The sequence below is a fragment of the Convolutriloba macropyga genome, chromosome 9 (assembly GCF_964194025.1).
Source record: "Convolutriloba macropyga chromosome 9, txConMacr16.3, whole genome shotgun sequence".
Lineage (NCBI taxonomy): Eukaryota > Metazoa > Xenacoelomorpha > Acoela > Convolutidae > Convolutriloba > Convolutriloba macropyga.
The window spans coordinates 34,132,676-34,155,208 of record NC_134476.1 but is presented as its reverse complement, the minus strand read 5'-3'; the positions used below and the strand labels follow the sequence as shown (position 1 = coordinate 34,155,208).

Below are 22,533 nucleotides of genomic sequence, written 5' to 3'. Positions count from 1 at the left end.
TGGTGTGCAAATTTTTTTTCTAAGCAAGTGAAATTTTTTGATCACGTGTGGATTTTTTAACGCGGTTTATTAGTTTTAATTACAGTTTTGTCTATCAAAAGTGTTTTTCACAGTTGTCTAGATCAGTCATAGTGTGTTTTGAAACAGTTTTGACCATCTGAAGTAAATGTTCCACTTCAAGATTTTGTTTTCAGCTATTTTACCATTTGGTCTTATTTTTAATCTTTTCCAGCTTTTTTTGTATTTTGCTTCTATTTTTGGTTTCATTTGCGGACTTGTGTGGTTAAAATCAGTTGTCCTAGCAGTATTGCACGTTTGAGCATTTTTTTGACTTTCGGATGTTTTTCATGGTTATCGCCTATTTCTTCTGATCTTACGCTTCTCGCTGTAGTTTTTCTCTTTATTCTTAGTTAAGAGTTATTCTATAGGTGGTGCTACTAAGAGTTGATACTTCAAGTCTAGATATGACATTTTTCCATTAAATTCCATTACACGAATATCTTTTTTTCAGGTTTTTTTTGTTTTGGAATTGTTAAATATTCGTTTGATGTATCTCTCCTGCCTTTTGGATGAGTGACCGATCTAGCAAAAGAAGCTATGAAAATCTTTTGCTGAATACTTTTTGGGAATAATCTTTAAATGCAAAGAGGGCACTTTACACTTAAATAATTTAAACAATTTTCTTATTTTTCTTTATTGTTTTTTACTTCTTCGTCAATTATTGGATGGGTGTCTGTTTAGTACTTCTGCAATTATTTGATGGTTGTCTGTTGTACGAAAGAACGTACATAACAATTTGGTTTGATTGATTAACAGTGCTTTTAGAATTTGTATAGAACTTTTTTCGGAGAATTTTTCGTTTTTGACCGTCATCTTTCCCTTTCCTCTTTTCTCTTTACCAACCCATTTAAGAAGTTGTTTACTATTTTTGTTATTATTTTTTGTCAATTGTTATTATTTTTGTCTAAACTACCTGTTTTACAGCGTCGTTTACCAATGTTTTTGTTGTAGTCTCAACTGAAACTAAATTTTATCAGACGGTATATCAGTTTCTGTCAGTTGTTGGTTCAAAATGCTTAACATAATTATGTAGAATGTGCATTAGGACGGCGAGGGTGGTCACTTTTCTATTTCAAGTCGTTTCCGGAATTCTTCCGGCTATGTTTTTTGTTTCGTCGTCTGACGCTCTTTTCGTTTTACATTTTGTTCTAGAACATTCTGTCGCCTCACGCTTGATTTCTTGCTTTTCGCGTGAACTAAATCGCTGGCATTCAGAATTTGTGTCTCGTGCTGAAACAAAGTTGTTTGTAATAGAAATAAGGGACATGTAGCCCAGGGGTTAATGCAGCCGATTATTACTCAAGAATATTCTTTCGCAGCTATTTCGGCAATCTGCCGGCTATGTTTTGTATTGCTGGCACTGTAGTTTTATGGCAATTTGAAGTGAAATTATCCATTGCTGCTGTTGATTATGAATTTGGTAAAATGAAACCGAGAATGACTTGGTGTCAATATGTAAGCTAAGCTCTTCAGACCCACCAATCGGCTCCAACCAGTCCCTCTCCTCTATTAAGCCCCCTAATTTATCACCTTTTCGTCTTTCTCAGTCAAGCTTAAGTCAGCATCATTGAGCCCCCGTTAGCTGCTACTGTGTGTCAGTTGTTTGAGAGCAATTCACCTTAGGTTTCACCCGACGCTAGTCGGCAATGTTTGATTCATTTAAAAATCGTTTTTCGACGTTTTTGACGAAAAACTTTTAACTTCTTTAAAATTAGTCTGCTTGTTTTATGAGTAGCGCCTGTAAAGCCCTCGAAAATACAAATTGTTGCAAGTTGTCAAAGTTTGGACAAAGAAATTGTTTACCAGCATGAATATCGGTACCGGTGAAATTAATGCGGAATTCCTTATTGCTCTAGGACGAAAGCATTTGTTGTATGTAGTATAGTGTTTTTAATGCCCTTTGCAAAATTTCCGGCAAGTCCATTTTTACGTTTCGAGAGATTTTTATAAGTTTGAATTTCTGAGTTTTGCCTGATCTTAACTACTCTACCATTCGCAGATTTAGGCAGCTGAAAGCAGTTGGAGCAATTCAGATAAAGAATGCTGCAAGCAAAATTTGTTTTGATAATTTCAATTTCGTGGTGTTACAAAATAAGCTCTAATAAACCATTTCAAGCCCCTATAGTGGTATTTTTGCCCACATCCACCCTTCCCACTACTCCCAACAACAGGCTACAGCAAAATGAAGGCACCACATGCTCTAAAGCAAGTCTTTCGACGGTAGTTGCTAATGTTGAAGTGTAGAATTTATTGATATCCGTTGTCACCTTCTCAAAGGCTTATTTAGGCGCTCTACTATCCGAAGGATTTGGATTGTATTGCTCCGCCGCCTTTTTAAAGATCTATTTTACTTTTTTCGACTTTTTTTACGTCGAAGAACTCAAATTAGAGTGGTGATTTTAATATCGCCATAGTATTAGAGGGAGCTAAAAGACTAGTAGGTTTGAAGCGTTTTTTTTTTCAAATTACCTTCAGAGGGGGGTGAAAAATAGGTGTTTAAACGAACTGTCGGTTTTGAAGGTGGTTCTTTTCTTTTTTCACATGCATCACATTTTCTTTTTTTCAACCAATGTTTTCAAAAGGTCATGCATGTATTATAATTTTGCAAAGTTGTGTTTGAATTCGTCAAGGGCAAATTAATGGATTATATAAGACATGGTTCATTTAAATAAAATATCAGCAATAAAAGTTTTGTTATACACGTGTAATTTTATTGTTGTTCTGTTTCTTAGTCTCATCAATGACTGGTCTTATTAGCTGTCTAGAGCTCAGTAGACGCTATGTAATAGGTTCAATTGATTGTTATTATAGCTTTGGTTTTGTATTTTTAATTAATTGAATTTTTGAGGTGTCCGTTTTCGTGCTTTTCTTGAGGTCTTGTCGCTAAGTCTCAAAACAGTTCTAATCGCCCTATTAATGCGGCGCAAATCTCGTGAATTTTATCGGCTTGAACTTATAGTTCTCGGTGCATCGACTTAGGAAGCATTTGTTTTGGGAAGGTTTTGGTGAATTTTACTACCTTGACTCCATTTGTTTTTTTTTCAGCTAACGGAACTGCTAACGGTAGTTTTATTACTTCTAATGTCGTGTTCTGTTGTGATTAACGATTTTAGCCTGTAGTTATTTGTATAATTTTAGCCTGTAGTCCTTATTTTTTCTTTGACGCCACAAAGTCTCAGGATTTTGCCAAATCTTGCATGTTCGCCTCTTTTTTGTTGCACTTTTTTGCATTTTCTGTTACTGATTTTCAAGTACTGATTTTTTAAAGTTTTTATGGTACTGATTCTATGGGCACATAATGTCAATATTTATAAATTGTGTGGTTTTGACTTTTAAAAGTTTAAAAAGTTTGAGTTTTAAAATTTTTAAATTGCTTTCAAGTTTTTTTTCTTTTTTTGTTTATATTTGCTCGTATGAGATTGTGCTCTGTTAATTGACATAGTTTAATGTTGCTAGAAATTTTAATTGTCAGATTCCTATTTTTTCAGTATTTGGATTGTAATTCGGGATTCAGTATTTGGATTGTAATTTTGGATTGTAATTTCAGTATTTGGATTGTAATTTTCAGTATTTGGATTGTAATTGCTGTTCTTAAATCGTTTTCCTTTTGATCTCGTTTTTTGTTTTATGTAAGTCCTATCTTTGAGAAACAGGAGTATGTCCAACTACGAAATGACATTAATTTAGCTTGCTCTTTCAGCCCTAATTGGGGATAATGGAATAATTGGTGGCTTTTTTCTGGCAATCTGTCTGGTATGGCGCTTGTTAATAACCACAGTCGGCCTCACCTCCTCCTTAATAACCACCGTTTGTTTTCTGACTCACCTCACTCACTATTTTTTACTAAATGGATTCCTAGGACTCAATAATTTACGCAATATAGGAATACACTCAAGTTCAAAGGAGCAAAAGAAACTGGATAAACCTATAAAGCCGGGTCATTGGCAGAGTGAATTAGATTATCAAAGATAAATAGAGCGAGTACTTTATGTTATGGCATCAGTTTTAGGCCTAAAAAGTAGAAAGAAGCCAAATTTACTATAATTGTGTAATCTAACTGAAACAGCACACAAAACTAGAACACATTTGGACACGTAGAAGAATAGCCTTTGAATCTTTCTCTGATTGTGTTTCAATCCCGAAAGTCCTAAAGGGGGTCAGCGGTGGTTATTTTCCGGCAATTTGCAAGTGATGGTTTGGGTTTGTTAGTCTTTTTAATCGATTTACCTTTTTTACAGTTCAAAGAATTTGAATTGTATTGGGGCGCTGTGCTTTTTTTTACACATTTTTCAATGTGTTCACACATTTTTCAATGACTTTGATCTGTCAAAACGGGATAAAAAGATAAAGCCCAGCGGGCATTAAGTTTCATTAGAGGCCCAAAGTGGACGTTAGTAGTCCTTCAAGTGCTTAGAGTGGTGCAGCTGCTGGGATGTCCTCAATTTAAGGTTAAAAGATCATTTTCAGGAGTTTTTGGGCTCAAAATGGTACAATTTTTCATGTTTTTTGTGATTTTTTTTTTAGTTTTTTGTTTGATTAGTCATAAGTTGAAGTTTTTCAGAGTTGATGAAGGCCTTTTGCAAGACAAAATTAGTTGTTATGACCATTTTATGAGCTTAATGTTTTGGTACTACAAACACAAACTCATGATACTAATTTTCGCTATGATACTAGTTTTAATGATACTAATTTTTGCATTTTAAGTTCTTTGAAAATTTTTGTTATTTTTTGAGTTTTTCCAGATTCAGGGGCCAGGGAATCTCCTTCAAGGTTTGATAATAGAGTACTGTATAGTTTCTAGTAACAATGGATTGGTTTTCAACTTTTTATTGTCTCGAATTTTAGCTTTTTTCTAATAAAGTCTGCATTTTTTTAGGTTTCCTAAAGTTTTTGTCATTTTTGATATTTGTCCATTCTCAAGTTCTAGGAGACCTATTCCACGGTCTGCAAAAAAGTTACTGCTTGGTTGTTAGCTTCAATGGATTTGTTTTCAACAATTTAACCTTTAGAATTTTAAAAATTTGTCTTTTATTCAGTTTTTCTTGCCTAAGTACCCAGATAACCTCATACAGGGCTTGATAGTATGTTATTAAATAGTTGCTAGGGGGCAATTGAATGGATTTCAACATGTTAATGGAACAAATTTCTATCTTTTGAAATTTCAAATTTTATATAAAAATTATTGCCGATCGGTATTTGAACCAATTATTTTTTTAAGGCTTGGAATTGGGTTACTGGATAGCCTCTAGAGACGCAGAAATGTTTCTTAAGATATTAATATCACAATTTTCAGCAACATTTGATTGAAATTTGCAATTGATTTCATGTTTTTTTGGGTCATTTTCGAGTTAATCGATCTTCAAGGGCTAATGAATTTTTTCAGCACTTGCAGATATAATACTGCAGCAATTTCAGAAACAAAAATTGGTTTTGAGCATATTTTTGAAATAGGTCTATTTAAAGCGATCAAATTTTGCCTTTCTTGATAAAGCTTCAAGAGTTTTAGTAATGAGTATTATTGTTTAGTTTGTTTGATTGTTTGTTTCTCAATTTTTTTAGATGATTTTGTTTTTGTTTTGGATAGCATTGTTTAATTGATCTGCTGGTCAGGTAGAGTAGTTCGAAGTTTTTCATTCAATTCTTTGAATTGTATTTCAGGACTTGTCCTGCTATGTTTTATCATTTATTCGTCTTCATCGATTTGACTTCTTATCATCCAAAATGATTAACTGGTAAAGACCGGGGTTACTATGTTGATGTGTTGCCATTAGAGTTTTTTTAGACTCTAATTACATAGTTCACCGAAGCTGCTGAGGAGACAGCGTTTCATTGGTGTGAAATGTGATTTTAACTTTTTGGACCCCCACTTTTTTAAGCCACGCTCTTACCTTACTCAGTGAGCCTGTTCTCCATATTATGAAGCTATCATCGACCAAATCCAGTTCTTCGACTGTCATTTGAGAGTAATTCGTTCGACGGTGGTCATAACGGTTATGTTAGTATTTTGCAGTATCCTCATAGTAGTCTTTGTAAGAGGGCGGTGAATTCATTAGATTGACATAGGAGATATGTTCTAATTTGTTAGTGTCCAAAAGTTATGCGTATAGATGATCTAATGTGCATTGTACGAAGCAAATTTCTCTGAAGTGCACCCCCAGTTTTGCAGGATTCTATTGTAAACTATCGAGCCGTTTGAGAGCGATTCGTCCGCCATTCTTGAAGTCAAATTGTAGTGATTTCGGTCACGTCGAAATAGGAAGTGGAGCGAAAAAGCGAGTGGTTTTGCGGCGTGAAATTTTTTACTCTAATTTTAAAGTAGAGTGAGAAAACGGTGGTTGAACAGTTATTCGCTTCCTCGCTAGTGGTTTTTTGTTCACATGCGGCCATTTCACTTTGATGTTTACTGTTTTTTTATTTGATCGGATATTTTTTAAATGGCTTTTCCAATCCATTCATTTTTCATTCTAGGCCTGGTTTTTTGTTTGAACCGAAGTTCTCTTTCTCGCTAGGGGTTTTTTGTTCACATGCGACATTGATTTTCAGTTATTTTAGATATTTTTGATCTGATTTTTTTTTTGGAAATGGTTTTCCCAATTCACTCCTAGTCTGTTCTAGGTCTAGTCTTTTCTTTAGTCAATGAAAATTCTTTTAATTGTACTTCAGGACTTGTTCTGCTATGTTTTTTTTAAAATTCGTTTTACCTTTGATCAAATCTAACTGATACTGGACACTTTTTAACACTGAAAAAAAACAGAAGAAAATTCGGTCACTTTGTCTTCTTTTTTCTTTTTCTGTTTCAATCTCGATGTGCATCAAGCGCGTCAACGGCGGCTATTTTCAGGTGAGTCGTCGTGTTTTCTGTTGAAAAACTGATGTCCACGTTTTTGATCTCCAGGTAGGCAATTTCTGTTGGTAAATGTGGCAATAAAAACAACAGTTTGGACCTTTTTCTATAAAGGCAGGATTGTTGGCATGCAGCAGCGCTGATGAAATCAATGTCAAATCTTATTTCAGGATGTCAACTTATTGCCTCTCGGTAAACGGGGAATTGTATTGCAAGCCCCACTTCCAGCAGTTGTTCAAGGTCAAGGGATCCTACAACATCGAGTCTAACAGTGGTGAGTTACTAGTGTGAACTGCTTCGACAATTACATGGAATGAAAAAAACAAAAACCCTCGTTAAATGCGTGTTAAAACTAAGTTTCACGAGTTAAAGCTTCCTCATCAATGCAAAGCTCTGCAACTAAATCTTCTCATTAAAACGAAGTTGCATGAAACGTAGCATTTCATCGTCGCAAGATTTGCTGAAACGACGCTCTAAGCTCCAAAAGAGAAAGTTTTATTATTAGAATCAGTTTCATTTTCTTGAAAAATACGTCATATTGATGCACATTTATTCAGTTTTTACGCCCTCTGATTTTTTTTGTTCAAAACCGTGTATGATGCATTTTGTACATTATTTTGTTCGACAAAATGTAGGACAATTGCTGCGTTGATTAACAGCCCTTTCTTGAATCAGTATATGAAATGTAAAGTTGTGATATTTTAACAAAACGAAACGAGAGAAAGATTAATCGAGCTCTGATGCACGTTTAATTGTCCGACTGGTCATTGTTTGAATGACCATCGAGACGTAAAGTTGATTGAACAGAATTAGTTTGACTCTATTTTGAGCAGACAAAATCAATTTAGTTTTGCTATTTTTGAGACTGTCGTCGGCGACTATTGTGTACAAAAAACAGGTAAATTTAAAACAGATTCGTTTACTGTGACCATTTGAAGCATGATTTTGACCCCTTAAATAAGGATGTCAGTTCAGTTGAACTTGTTAGGTTCTGCAAACTGGTCTAATTCATACACGACTGTTGAAACTGTTATAAACTTAAGACCACAAATAAGTCGTCGACGCTCAATTTGTGGTCTGATCTACTAACAAAATACCAGTTAATAAACATACACTTAACATGAGTAAACGTCTGAAATGAGATTTGCCTGGTTCTTGCTCTTGCTTCTGGTAGAGCTATTTCGGTCCTTGATTTTATTACTTCTGTTGTCTAGCTTGAAATAGACCACCTTATTGGGACATTATAAAGCAGTTTGCATGCTTGGCGGGCGCGCGCATTGGGTTAGTCCGTTCAACATTGAGGAATTGGTCACATGGGTACACGTGCGTGAGAGTGGGAAAGAATTAGAATGTATTAAGACTACTGCGCCATTTGGAATAGTAGTGCAACAACCCCTCAAGGTTTTTGCTATTTTCATAGCGTGGCTTCAGTCATTATTAAGGAAGCTACCGGTATTAGCTATGGAAATAGAAAATCATGCTTTAACAGTATTATTGAAAGCGTTAGTATGACGTCAGCAGTTGTCTTGATTTGACGAGGTATTAGTTTTTAAAGCTTTCAATTAAAATAGGTAATTAACATGGTAAAAATATTCCGATTTTTCAATGGTCAATTTTTCAAATGTTTTTCAATAAGTCCTTTTTAATAGTCTAGGAGTTTCAGAAAATAATTATTAGAAGTACAACATTAGTTCGCATGGTAAGTTTTTGATTAATATCGATTATGATTCTTTGACTAAACGTATACTAATCACCACGAATCATGTATTTGCTATTTTAATCAAAATTCATTTGCTTGATACGAATTAAGAGCCAACAACGCTGATACTAATAATCTAACCGCTTGCCTTTGTGTGTTTGCAGGTGCTCTCAAAAACTTCCATCGTAAGTATAGTCAAATCTATTATTTGCTCTGTCTTTGTTTTTGTGACTTTCTATCTGTTATCAATCAGGTTAGCGTAATTTTGCAACATTTGACATCTTTCATTGCTGTAGAAGTTGCCGATAAATACTCAATTGTTTACTATTAATTACGCTGTGTCTGCAAAATAATTTCATCTGTGTTCCTGGGAGTGTATGCTGAAATTTCTTCGTGTGCTGTTAGTTGTTCAGAGGCAGTAAATGTCAACTTTTGTTACAGAGACTTCAAACATGGAGAATGAGGCCGCAATGCAGCAAAAGACAGAAGGTAATTTAGTTTACAGAAATAATGAAGCATAAACGTTCATCCGAAATCTTGGTCCCTAAATTTGAATCAATTTATTTGAGTCTGATCATAATTTTTCATTACTCGGCGGATGGGGATCTGGTTTTTCTATTTTTTCCCAACAGAATGGAGAATGTTTGCACTCTTCTTTGTTTTCGGAGCTAGCCTTTCACATGTTAAAATGGCAGGTTCGCAATTGGGCATTTGGTGAAGATTTATTGAATATATTAATAAATTTCTGTTCCATACACATAATTTGAGTTAGAATTGGCAGAAATGGAGAATATATATGTTATGCATTCTTTTTTCATCAATCAATTTTCATTCGGTTAATTTGATTGTAGAAAATTTGCTGAATAGCCAGTATTTGATCGCCCAATGTTTGTTTTCAAGGCATAACTACTTGTTAAATTATTAATTGGTCTCTAACAAAGCTGGATGCAATTATTGTCAACGTTTATTTTTATGCAATGTTTTTGCTCAGCTGCCTTGCACAAGAGCAGGCGATTTTTTGTGATATCAGGAGAAAATTTTAGCTTATAGTTTGTAAAAATCAGACGAATACCAATTAAAACACTTAAAAAGAGCATTTAAAATTATATCGTAGTTAATTGACCCTAGCGTTGGTCTTAATTAGAAAATACTTGACAAAATACAGTCAAAGCTACTAAAGTTTTGAGATATTTATCCACTCAGTTCAAATCAAGTGATCCTTTAGAGGTTTTAGTTCGTATTTGCCCAATTCCCACAAAATCTGTTGATTTTTTCTCGACTGTCTACATTTTTTCGCCTAACTGGTCCTTAACTGCGCATTTTGGCGAGCATTTTCTGGTCCATGCTCAGAATTCCAGCTAAAATTTGCAGAAACGGAGAATATATGATATATGTCCCTCTTCTTCAAACTTTTCTCATCCGAACAGTTTAATTGTAGAGATGTTTTAAGATGTTTATCGACTTAGTTTAAATCAAGTGCTCCTCTTAAGGTTTTTTTTTGGTATTCACCCAATTCCCAAAAAAATCTAGAGCAGTAAAAGGCATAGAGAAGTAGGTTATCAAAGTTCATTAAGGCGATTGTTAGCTGGCATTAGTATTTTCTTAATGGCCTTCAGTGTAGTAGCTGAATTAAGTGTAATTTCAAAAGCGAACCCAATATGCAGAATTTGCACATCAAATAAGGAAACTTTCACACAGAAGAATTCGGTCAATTTCTGTCTCTAATTTTTTCTTTTTCTGTTTCATTCCCAATGTGCGTCAACGGCGGCAATTTTCCGACAATCTGCCGGGTATGTTTAGTCTTTTGGCAATTTTTGGCCCATTATATTGTTTTTCTGAATTTAATGGTAATTGAATTAAAGCCTCTGGGGTCTATTTACTATAAAGGATGCTAGTTTTTTTGCTACAAGTTGTCTCTTTCTATGCAATTTGACCTTTTCTCATTTTTTCTGCTTTTCTTCAAAAATAGGTGTTCGTGAAATCATTAAGGCCTGGCTGTTGTTTTGTGACTGGATAACTTGCTTTCATTGCTTGAAACAACGGTTTTCTTTTGTCTGTGTACTTTTACAACTTTGAGAATAGATTGAATTTTCCTAATTTTTCTTGTTAATTTTTTTCTGGCAAATTTTCTTTTGTTCTTTGACTTAAGACTGTTGTTTTCTCTGCATTGTGGCGTTCTGCCAGGAGATATTAGCTATATGAAAAGCGAGTTCTTTCGGAGGATATGTTTTCGAGTCGTTATTGGAATTCTCGCTATGTTTTTTTTTGTTTTCGTCGTCTGACGCTCTTTTTTCTTTTGTTCACACAGCAAAGCTGAAAAAGTCAAATTTTCTGAATGACTTCTACCTCTCACTGACAGCGTATGCATCACTTCCCACTCAATGACGCCATTTCTCACTCTAAAAATGATTCTGCGGAATAAATTTCAACAAGCTTTATTAATTTGTCGCTGAATGTTTTCAACATAGCCTTTGAGCTGCACCAATAACTTTTTCAACTTATATCTATCTAATTTATGTAGCACGCAAGTCTATTTCGCAGCTATTCTCGCAATCTGCCGGCTATGTTATACAATTGATGATTTTCTATTTTCCATCTGACTTGTTTAATTTTTGTCCTATGAAAAGTGTTTCACTGATAAAACAATTGTAAACCCCTAATTGTAAACCCCTAAGTGTTTCACTGATAAAAAAATTGTAAACCCCTAAGCAAAATTTTGGTTTGTGATAATTTTTGTTTTCACTGTGTTTATTTGTTTAATCAGATTTTCTGGTCTTGTTCATTGTCTTGTTTTAAGTTTTGCCTATGGGATTTATTTGCAAAGAAATGTTATGAATTGTATGTCATGTAATGATTTCTTTGTCCAAGACGTTTGTTACGAGCTGTGAAGGCATGCTGACCTACGTTATGCTTGGTTTGTCTGCTTACTAAGTCAAGTTCACACATTTTGTTGATTGCTTTGAGATTTTTGATTCGGGATAAACTATAAAGTCTGATGATACAAACATGGAAGTAGAGTACCTGAGTTAACTTCAGTAGACCTATGTTGACGCCGATGAAGTTTCTCGGAAGGCATGCAATCGTTGTAAGAATGTCAGTTTTCAAGTCCACAGTGGTGCGGTTTCGTTTTTAATTGCTGTCGAACAAAATTTAAAGCAATTATTGCAAAATTGTCTTTTTACGGAAAATTTTTTTTGCTTGGCAGTTTTTGCTTTTTCTAAAACATTTTTCGCTTTCAAGTGACCCTACGATTAACTTCTGTGTGATCTCAATTGCTTTTATACCGAAATTAAGTTTGTTGCTAAAATAAAAGCGATTACGAGCCCATGAGAATCAAAGCCGTGAAAGGCTCTGTGATTAAGGTGTGAGACTTAAATCCTCCTGTACGTAGCGGATTCTAACCCTTTTGAGATCGGTGTTTGTTTGCACCCATAAAAGTCAAGCTCAACTCACAAATTTAAATTGCTTGCGCCTGTTGTTCGAGAGCAATTCGTGCGACGTAGGTTGGTTCATATTTCTTTGACTTTGATCTTAACTAAGCATTAACATCTAACTTCGTTGAGATCTAAACTTCTTTAAGTATTCGTTTTCAATTTATTTAGACATTGTAGACTTAGGCTGTAACTGCTCCCGAACGAAGTTTTGAGCAATTATTGTATAGGTGCATGTCTTTTTATGATAAGTTCTTCCTTGAGTTTTGCTGTCTTTGTTTGAAGATGTGTTTATGCTAAGTTTGAAGCTGTGTTCTTGCTTTGATTTTATCATAGTAGATTTTTGTTGACCTCGCTTTTTTTTACACTAACCAATATTTTAGCCTGCCTCTGCTTGTTTCTTATATGTCTATAGAGATTTCACTTAGTTTGCAAGTTTTCTGTTCTCTTTTTTTGATTTTTTAATTGAAAATGATGGTTTTCAACTTGCTAGTACCAATAACTTCCAAATTAAATGCCAATGTTCTTTTTCTTTTAACTTAGTGAATTTATTCTTTTGTGTCTTGGTTCTTACTGTTTGTTTGTTTGCTGGTCTCGTAAAATATTTTGTAGCTTAGTTGATGTCTTGAAGTAATTCTTAGGACTGTTTTCAGGCCTTGTCCTGCTATGTTTTTGTAATTCGTTTTCTTCAACGTCCGTTCATGTTTTTCTTTTTACATTTAAATACTATTTAAATTTTTTCACTTTTTGAATTACGTTATGCGGTGAATACGGTCAAGCTCAAATAGCACACTCAAAAGAAACGGGATAAACCGATAGAGCCCGGCTAAGAATTATTGGTTGAAACTTTAGAGCGTTACTTTATCACAGTTTCTTAGAGTATACTGCTAACTGTTATTAGTATTCAGCTTACTGTGCTCTAATATAAAAGCTAAATTCACCATAATTATTGAATCTAATGAGTGCGGACCAATTTTGAACACTTTTTTGACAAAAATTATGCTGTCGTCATTTTTTGTGTTTATTTTCCCAAACTGTTTCAGTCCCAACGGATAAGTAGCGTCAACAACTGCTATCTTCCGACAGTTTGCTGGCAATATTTAAATTTTCTTAAATTTGCGTTTTACCGCTTTGATCAGCTCATTTCTGTATGTTACTACCTGTATTCTTCTTCGCTTTAATCTGTTTTGTGGCCATTTTGGCAATCTACCGGCCAGGTTATTTTTATAACCAATGCTCTAATGACCACTGTTTTTCTTGTAGTTGGTGGATTGTTTTGATGAAGTCCAAACAGTCCTACTCTGAATTTCTTCTTATTTCTTGCTGTCCTCTGTTGAGATCAAAGGAAATTTAGAGAAAATGAAAACAAAGAGTACATATACAGGAAGCTATATCCGTTTAGCTGAATTTTAGTTCTTTGGTTCTTTTTGTATTATATTGTTTATGTAGATGTTTTTTCCAAGTTTCACTGCAGTTTTTATCAGCACTCAAATTATTCGCTATCGTATGGTGTCCTTTTAAAAATTTTTGTCGTACTTGTTAGTTCACAGTTCAAAAATTATCAAATTTGGGCGGTAGTATAAAAAATTATTAATTTAGCAAAAATTTTGTTTTGCTTGCGGTAATTTGACTTCGTTTTTTCTTATAGTGAGATGTCAGAGCTTTTTGTAGGTCTTTCTAATTCCTCTCAAACGAAGTTTGTATCAATTATATTAGCCGTGCAGTCTTTTTTGCGATTTTTTGTCTAACGTTTTGAATTTTTCATCCTCAAAAGCGGGATAAACAGGTTAAGCTTCGAGGGCATGAAGTTGTTGTGTAGCTATCCTAGCGCTCTCGTTGTCTACGAATTTGACCCTGCTTCTTTGAAAAACAGTCGGCGCTTTTTGGGATTTTCATGTTTTATTTGCTCCCGAACAAAGTTTGACTCAGTTTTTGTGAACAATTGTGTCTTTTCAACGCAATTTTTTTAAACGCTTTTGCGTTTGTTCCAACAATTTACTCGCTTCTCGACTTTTTCCTGCTTTACTTTTTGATTATTGTGTAATATATAAATTGCTCTTATCTAAGAAGTTATGCATGTTGTAAATGAAGCAAGCGGTTGTAGGATACGATATTGCAATTGCATGGTAGCCGAGTGATTAATACTTTAGTCTAACATGAAGGAGGTTGGTTATTCGGCGCACTCACTGGTGGAACTTTTTGCACCCATAGAAGCTGATCAATTGTTTTAATCTACTCCTAACTTTTTCGACGACTTAGACACTCCTATTCAAAAACTATCAGTATTTTTTTTAATTGTTCTCGAACGAAGTTTGAAGCAATTATTTTAAACATGTTGGTCTTTTTTATGCAAAATGTTTTCTTGACCTAGTTGACTTTTCGAGTGACTTTTGCTCGCTTGACTTTTTTGTGTTGTGTGATTTAAAATTCTAATTCACACTTTTTAGCAGCTGAATTTAAGTTCACTACTAAAAGTCAAATGAAAAGTGCGCCAAAATTGGTGTTCTTTTTCACTTTAAATTTTATTAGTGACTATAGTGGTATATAATAATCTGTATTGATTCAATTTGAAGCCCCCATAGTGTTTTTAGTCCCCCCACTGAAGCAGGCTGCAATAAGTTAGAGCTCCGACTAGTTGTTCGAGAGCAATTCTTCCGACGTTAGTCGGTCATGTTTAAAGTTTTTGCCCTTATTTTTATTTATTTTGCTGTCCCCTGATTTAGTCTCGTTAATTAAGGGTTAACGCGGCTCTCTAGAAAGGCATATAGTTATTTCTAGTTTTTTTTTACTTTGACACTTTTTAAAAGATAGAAGTGAGTTGTTTTTGTGTTGTATACTTGTTGTTGTTGTGTTGCTGCTTAGTCTCGGTAATTACAGGTGTCAGTCCTTCTGAATATTACAAAATGTAGCGCACACTAGTTCAGGATGCAAGCTATTAGGTAATATTTATGCTTCCCTCGAGGAGCAGTTATTATTTTCACAGTGCTCGTTTAGCTACTTATTTTCTAGTCTCTTGGTCTCACTATTGACAGATCTCGTTGTTGAGACAGGATTGATTTTTTTGAATAGTTTGAACAGATTAATTTAACCATTATGCATCAAGTTTAAAGAAGTGTTTTTCAAATTAACTTGTCCTGTTTTGTATCTGTTTATTTTTGACAATAGTAATTGAGCGTAGCTTATCAAATTGTCTGGCGGCAGTCGTGTTTTTTGTGTCTATAGTTTGGTTTAATTTCTACTTAGTCAATGTCATGAATTTTATCGATAATTGGGCTTGATATATATTTTTGACACCCCCAATTTTTGACCTATATTTCGTTCTATTTGATTTATCGAGAAATTTTACTCCTGTGCCTTTGGAATTGATAATTTTTGATTGCATATATGGATTCCTTTTGTCCGCAAGTCTACCAAGCGAGACTTGGAAAGAGATAGATGATTGTCTTGATATGACTGGATTTCCACCTGCGTTTACTGCTGCTCAAACTAACCATACCAAGATTAAAAAGAGACCGACACGCGTGAACAATTAATACGACCCATGTCAGTTGCATTTTTTCATTCCATTTGTTTACACATTGCTGCACTCAAATAAGCGAGTAGGCCCTCTTTTATTTGGTTACACTGTTTTATGCTTACTCTCATTCGTGACTATTTTGATATTTTAATTTTCCCTAAAAATACAAGATTTTTCCTTGCCTTCTCTGATTTCTTCGTTCTCTTATACCCAAAAATTTTATGATTCTGTCTTGGATTTTATGTTTCAATAGTGGACGTGGATAAAAAACGTGGTCATAAATTGTGTACTTAACTCGCGCTCAGGATTTCTAACTAAATTTTATTAGACTGGTTATTGTTGTAGCAATAAATAGTATTCATTGTGAAATTGCTTTTCTCATGCTGTTTGCGATGATACGAGAGGGCCTTCTTAGAAAATGTAAGAGAATAAATTTCCCATTTCATTGCTTTGTTTCCATAAATCGGTAGTGCATCGTGCGCTCTGTTATTAGCATTTTTGAGAATCGGATTAGTTTTCGAATTGTGTTGTTCGTAGCAATTTTGACAAAAGTTTTGAGGATTATACAAGATTAATGATTTGGGATTTTTCCATGTTTCTTCCTGCAATAGTTCAGTATGGCAAAATTAATAGTTTTTCCTCAGTTTTTGTCTTTGACTCTGCTACAATTTTCTCCTGAGTTTTTTTGAAGTTATTCTATGTCGACACCTTTTTTTAAATGCGATAAAAAGATTTGTGACCTCGTAAGGAGAGATTATTATAAATTCTGACTGAGAAGTATACAAAATGACATCAACAACTGGAGGAGGGGATCCTGAAACTGTGAACAAAATTATCCGACTCAAAATAGAATCGATTGCCGATGATCTCGACTTCTACAACCTCGATTGGAGTGTGCGAGAACTATTCACATCCGTAACTGCATTAGTGTTGGACCAACAGCGTATCATTGAACAAATGCAGGAGCAACAGATTGTTTTGAGGTGCGAACTGAAGTTAGCTTTGGATGAAATCTCAACTGTCACAGAAAATCGCATTTGGGAAAGTAGCAACGAAGAGAATTTAGATAGTCAGGGGGACATTTTGGACAACGGGTATAGAAATATCGCTGAAACTGATGAGAAGATGCGTTTTATTGATAACGATGAAGATGAAGAAGATGATGTAATCAAGGATGAGAATAAAGAAGAGGATGATCAACAGCAAGAAGTTGTCAAGGACAGTAACGGCCAAGAGCAAAGTTTTGATGATGATTCGTTCGATGCTGACGAAAGAAGAGAGATCATAAAAATAGGTCCGATCATAAGTTTGAGGACATTGAGAACCCTGGGTGGTAATTGTTTGCCCAATTTTGATTTGTTTTTACTCCTGAACAGTTTGACGATCTATATTACTGGTGCTGAGCTTACCTGAGGTTGAGTCAGCCATTTGCTGATTGGTACCTGTTTTCGGAAAATTTAATTAGCTAAAACTGTTGCTAAACTGATAAGTACGGCGCAAACGACTAGAATCTTAAAAATATCTTTGTTTTTGGGGATATCTGAGTGGAGCTTTGTATTAGCTTTCTTTTGGTTGTTGGTTTGGTCGCAAATCTTTTTTTACAAATATTTGTTCACGCTGCATTCAAAGCCGTTCTTTTTATTCTTCCCTGCAGTTTCTCTACTGAATGTATATATGACGCAAGGTTGTGTTCTCATTGGAGTGAATTTTTTATTCTTGAACGTGAATATTTATGATCACACTAACGTTTGTGTGTTCATAGAAGTTTACCGACTTTAAATGGTGTTTAAAGTCTACTTGGGACATCATGCTCCAATTAGACGCTAGTAGTGGGTAATAGTGAATTTGTTTCTGCTTGAAGCAAGGATGTGGTCATTACAAAATTTGTTTAGATCTTTTTTTAACTGCAGCTTTTTTCTGGCAGACTGCTAATAGTGTTAAGATAAAAATGCGAAATCAAAAGAAACTGGAAAAACCATTAAAGCCCGGGCGTTAAGACAATGTTTAAATACTTAGTGCATTAGGGTATCAAAGTTCCTTAGAGTGTACTACTAAATGTATTCAGCTAGAGTATTCAGCATTCTATCTGACGTTTCAGTGGTTGAATTAACCATTTTTTATCGATTCTAATGAAATTGCCAACCAAATGAGAACACATTTAGTTGCTTAGAAAAAATTTACGACTAACTGTTTTCTCTAATTTTCTCTTAACTGTTTCAAACCCAACGAATAACTAGGGTCAAGGGTGGCTATTTTCCTGCAGTTTGCTGGTAATAGTGCCATTTTAAAAAAAATTTGAGGTCTTTAATTGATTTGGAAGATTGCATCTAGAACTCTCATCAGCTCTTTTCTGTATATGTTGTTATCTGTATACTACTGCGCTTTAATCTAATTTGCAGCTATTTTGGCAATCGGCGGGCAAGCTTATTTAATAACCAATGCTCTCATATTTACCGTATTTTCCTTGAAGTTGTTGGGTTGTTTTGTGGAAGTCCGTACAGTGTTTGAGAAGTTTTTATGATTCATTGCTGTTCTCTGTTGGTGTCAAATGAATTTTAAGACAAAATTGAAAGCAACTAGTGCATCTGAAGGAATTGGTTTTCCACTTTGGTGACTTTCAGTGTTTGTTTGTTTTTTATTGTATTTTAGTGTTTATGTAGATTTTCTTTCGAAGTTCCAACTGCAGTTTGTTTTCTTTAGCACTCTCGCTGGTTTTCATCACTTTCACTTTATCCAATTCTTGATTTCATCAAAGAGCAGATAATGGTTTTTTGACTAAGACGCTGTTTGTTATATTGAAATATAGTTCTTTATAATTGCTAGCAAATGAAGTTTGTAACAAGCAAATTCGTCTTGTGGTCTTTTTCATGCGATCTTATTATTACGCATTTGTTAGTTTCATTCTCGTATCATTTGGACGTTTTGATATTTGCTTTTATTTTGCTGTTTAGAAGGGATATAAAAATGTTTTATTAGCGCTTCGAAGTCGCGAAAGGTAGTTTATTGCTTGTAAGTTTTTTGGAGGAAGTTTATTGCTTGAAGTTTAGTCTTGGATCGTTTTTTATTCATAATTTCTTCGTAACGCTACGACATTAATGTTATTGATTGCTTGCGGGGCTTGGAAGTGAATGAATCGGGAATCCTAAGAGCATGGGAAGGCCTGGAAAGTTCATTCTGATGCAGTATGTTTATCAATGTTTGTTGCGTTGATCATATCACAGGTCTTTAAAAAATTTTTACAATGTTTCAAAGTTGAACTTGAGTTAATGTTTGACAGATGTGAACGAAGAAGACGACGTCTCGCTGCCGGACCTGAAGAGTCTTAAGTCCCGCTTTGAATCCGTGGCAAGTGGGGAGAACCAGGAGACGCTTGTCATTGACCGGGACTCCCAGAGTAGCCAGGCCTCCCCCGGTGTCAGTGCCAACGTGTCTTCCCTCAAGAGCCAATGGGCTAGCATGGCTAATAGTGGTGGAAGCGTATCGCATACGGCCTCAGGTTGGTTTCTTTGTAAACGGAGATGTTAATCCAATCTTGAAATTGTGGCCACTAAAATAGTGTGCAAGAATGTTTGAAGCTTTCAACTAACTTGAAGATGAGTGCGTTACTACTCTTGATCACTAAGCTGTAGAGCAAACGCTCCATTTCACTGGTCAGTGGTTATGAGTATTCCGCTAGTGTTTGTCTGAGCTAATGCTTAACTGGTATTTGACGTGAAGCATATAATTAAATCCTCTGAAACGAAGCTTGTAGCAATTATGTTAGTCCTGTGGTCTTTTTATGCGATTTTTGGCTTTGCCGATTTTTCGTCTCACCCATTTGACTTTTCGTCTTCAAAACGGGATAAAAGGTAGCGCTCGGGAGGGCATTAAATCCTCTTAAAGCCTTTGAGCTCCCTAGTCTCCAAGTATGCAATTCACAGAAACTGTTTTGCAGAGGTATACTCATAGTGATGGTGTGAAGGGCGGCTCTTTGGACCCCCCCCCCCACCCCAACTTCCCCCTTCTGCAACATCAGCTCCCCTGCACATCGTTCAGGCCGGCCGGCCGTAAGTACGTGGCCCCGTGCAGCCAAAGAAACTGTGCCCCACCGTTGCGTCCCATCAATCCCCCCAACCCCGTGCACCACCCCCCCCCCCCTCGCTGCTGTTACCTCACGCACCTGCAATGCTAAATTTAGCCTCACTAAACCGTAGCTAGCTACTGAAAAAGCCAACCGCTCGCGCGAAGTTATTCGGTTATGTTTGAATTTTGTGGAGTTGTGTTTAACTAATAACAAGACCAGCAGAACGTTGATTTTGCGTTATGCTTTGTCTTAACTTAAAAATGTCGACTAACATTTTCATTGATTTTTGGTCATGTGGTTCCACGTCCATTATTCGCCGGCTTGCATGGCCTAAGCTTGTTTTTGTGGTTAGCGGAATAATTAACGTGTGATAAGTTAGTTAAAGGGGGCCATATTTTTTTGAGAAACGTTTGGGCAGAAGGTAGTTCGAGTGCATGAATGATAGACAACACGGTATCTTCGATATATCATGTTTCCATTTATGGAAATGGTGCTGATTTAATTACCTCCAATACTTCAAACGATGCCATATCAGATTCTCTGCAATCAGACAGATCTTATTTCAATGATCGTTAAGTATTGTAGTTGCAGGAGGAATCTACTGATTCAGGTTTTAGCCAACATAATCTTGCATTTTGGCGTAGAGAAAGAAAAATTGTGATATTGTAAAAGACGTTGTCAGCCGCAAACCTTAACTATCAACAGTCATTGATTGGCCAGATTACACCAATTTTGAGCAATTGTTGTGCGAGAGAAGTTGAACGAATTGGACAGTACCGGTACCCTATTCGACACCCAGGTTACAAATTTCAAAATAATAACCAAAAAATCATTAATGAAACGTTAATAAAAAATAATAGAAAATATTTTTTAAAGCAAATACCTGCACAGAAATAAATTGAGACTCAATTATTTTACTTCAAGGAAGAATCTATTATTAACTCAACTTCGGATCTAGTACTGAACATATGCTCAACTTATTCTAGATATTATTTACACAAAAAAACGTTATGCGCTTTAATAAACATGGGTTTGCGTCTAATTTCTCGAAAATGATGCATCACTGATTTGACAGAGAACTTAGAGAAGAAATTGATACAAAAAACTGTCATTGTGACCTTAGCAGACTTTGTAAAGTGTTGGATTTTAACAAACCACAGACAACTGAGCGCTAATTTAAAACAATTCGAATGTAAAAACGATGGCTGGGCCAAGATTTTACGTTTCGAAGCTATGTCAAGAGACTAAAATTGACGATTATTGTTCCGATGGGATATCTTCAAGGCGTTCCCATGCATTGATATCTTGATCTTTGCTAGATTGCTATCAACCCGAAAAGGCCTCCAAAAATGCGCTTACGTTGTACACCAATATCTAAAAAAAACAGAATTTCAACTTCACGAGTCGACCATCAAAATTGTGATGATAAAATGATGATACAATTTTTTTTGTTTCCTTCTTTCCCTGTTGTCAAAATGTGAAAACTGAATGTGAAAACTGAATGTCAAAATATTTCATTTAGATGGCTGTTCATCTTAGTTTGTTTTTCTCTTTGTTCCACCACGGTAATTTGAGAAAGTTTTTTCATTTTAAGTTCTTTTTATTATAAAAAAATCAGAAAAACGACCTTTTCTCCTAAATTAGAGCTAGAGGGGTGAAATATTCTGGCTGGAATCACAGCTTTAAATGGGGTTTCTTTAGCATCCAAGTAAGGGTAAGAAAAATTGGAATTCTACAGTTCAAAAACATGTTTAACCAATTCCCGATTTTATTAAAGGTTTCCTCAAGGTTGTGATAACTTTTAATTTTTAAGTTATTAATAGCCGCCCTCATCTTCTCAGCCGGCTATTATAGAGCTCCTATTTTTTTTTACTTCGTCGAACTTTTTCGCTTAACCCATTTTGCCGCTTTTTCGACATTTTGCGTGAAATCTTTTGACTTCTCTAGGCTAGTTTCACTCTTTTGCTCAAAGTCCTTTTGAACAGAAGCCGCTCAGCAAAGCAATTCAATATGAAGAGAGTCAGTATAAAAAATCAAAGTCAGAAATAGAAACGGGATAAACCCATAAAGCCCATTTTTAGATGCCCGGTACTTGAACTTTGTTCCCATAAGTTTTAGTTACTATCTATAATGCTTATTGGTATTGATACTAGACCCTGTAGCCTCTCACTGAGAGACAGGAGTATGTTCAATTACGAAATGACATAAAAATAAATCGCACTTGAAAATGTTTTTATACAAAAATCAATTTTTGTTGATATTTTCTTTTCTTTCAGTCCCAATAGAGTTATGGGAATCATTGGCGGCTATTGTCCGGCAATCTGCCGGGTATATTTAAGATCACTTGTAAACTTCGCTTTTCTGAAGTATGTTGTACAGTTTGCTGCGTATGAAGGGAAATCCTTTCTTTTTTTTCAACAGAAGTCCATGAAGATCTATGACTGACCGTCTTGGCGGTTTTTGTTGCTCAGAGATAAATTATGATGACAGTTGATTGTTTTTAGCAGAAATTTCTGTAATTCGTAGATGTGGCGTTCTTTCACGAAATTTAAAGATGATTATTTACAGCTTTCATATGCTAAATAATTGGTTCGATAATAATTCAGGTTTTTACGGGGAACATAGGATCTTGACTTTGAGACCAAGCGTCATTGCTTACCTAATTTGGATAGTGTAAAATCAAAAAATCAATGATATTGATAAGATAATTTTCCATCAAGATAAACACGAAGATACTTACAATCAGGTTCAACTTTAACACTAATGCCACCTAGCTAAAAGCTAATACTTGAAGAAACTGTTCCAAAATTTAAAGGTTAACAACTAATTTGTCTGCAGACAGTCATGGATTGAGTATTTTAACTTTTTCCTTTACATGACTTTGCGACTTTGTTTAGTCGGAAAAGAGAACAACCTACA

General features: G+C 35.1%; 2 protein-coding genes across 3 annotated transcripts in view; both read left to right on the top strand.

Annotated features, from left to right (window-relative positions):
- LOC142346191 (uncharacterized) overlaps nt 1-22,533 on the top strand; it is a 332,292-nt gene that overhangs the window by 266,412 nt on the left and 43,347 nt on the right. Inside the window, exons 7-10 of the mRNA XM_075398701.1 lie at nt 7,075-7,178; nt 8,768-8,788; nt 9,045-9,092; nt 18,829-19,047. Of these exons, the coding sequence (XP_075254816.1) occupies nt 7,075-7,178; nt 8,768-8,788; nt 9,045-9,092; nt 18,829-19,047 (392 nt within the window). The remainder of the gene's footprint in view (nt 1-7,074; nt 7,179-8,767; nt 8,789-9,044; nt 9,093-18,828; nt 19,048-22,533) is intronic.
- LOC142345745 (uncharacterized) lies at nt 14,381-17,534 on the top strand. 2 transcript variants are annotated; one of them, XM_075398045.1, is made up of 2 exons: nt 14,381-15,822; nt 16,327-17,534. In XM_075398045.1, exon 2 carries the CDS (start codon nt 16,338-16,340, stop codon nt 16,962-16,964), a length of 627 nt encoding a protein of 208 aa, XP_075254160.1. In that variant the 5' UTR covers nt 14,381-15,822; nt 16,327-16,337; the 3' UTR covers nt 16,965-17,534. The 2 variants fall into 2 exon arrangements, with proteins under 2 accessions (XP_075254160.1, XP_075254159.1); XM_075398044.1 differs by having other exon boundaries at nt 16,300-17,534.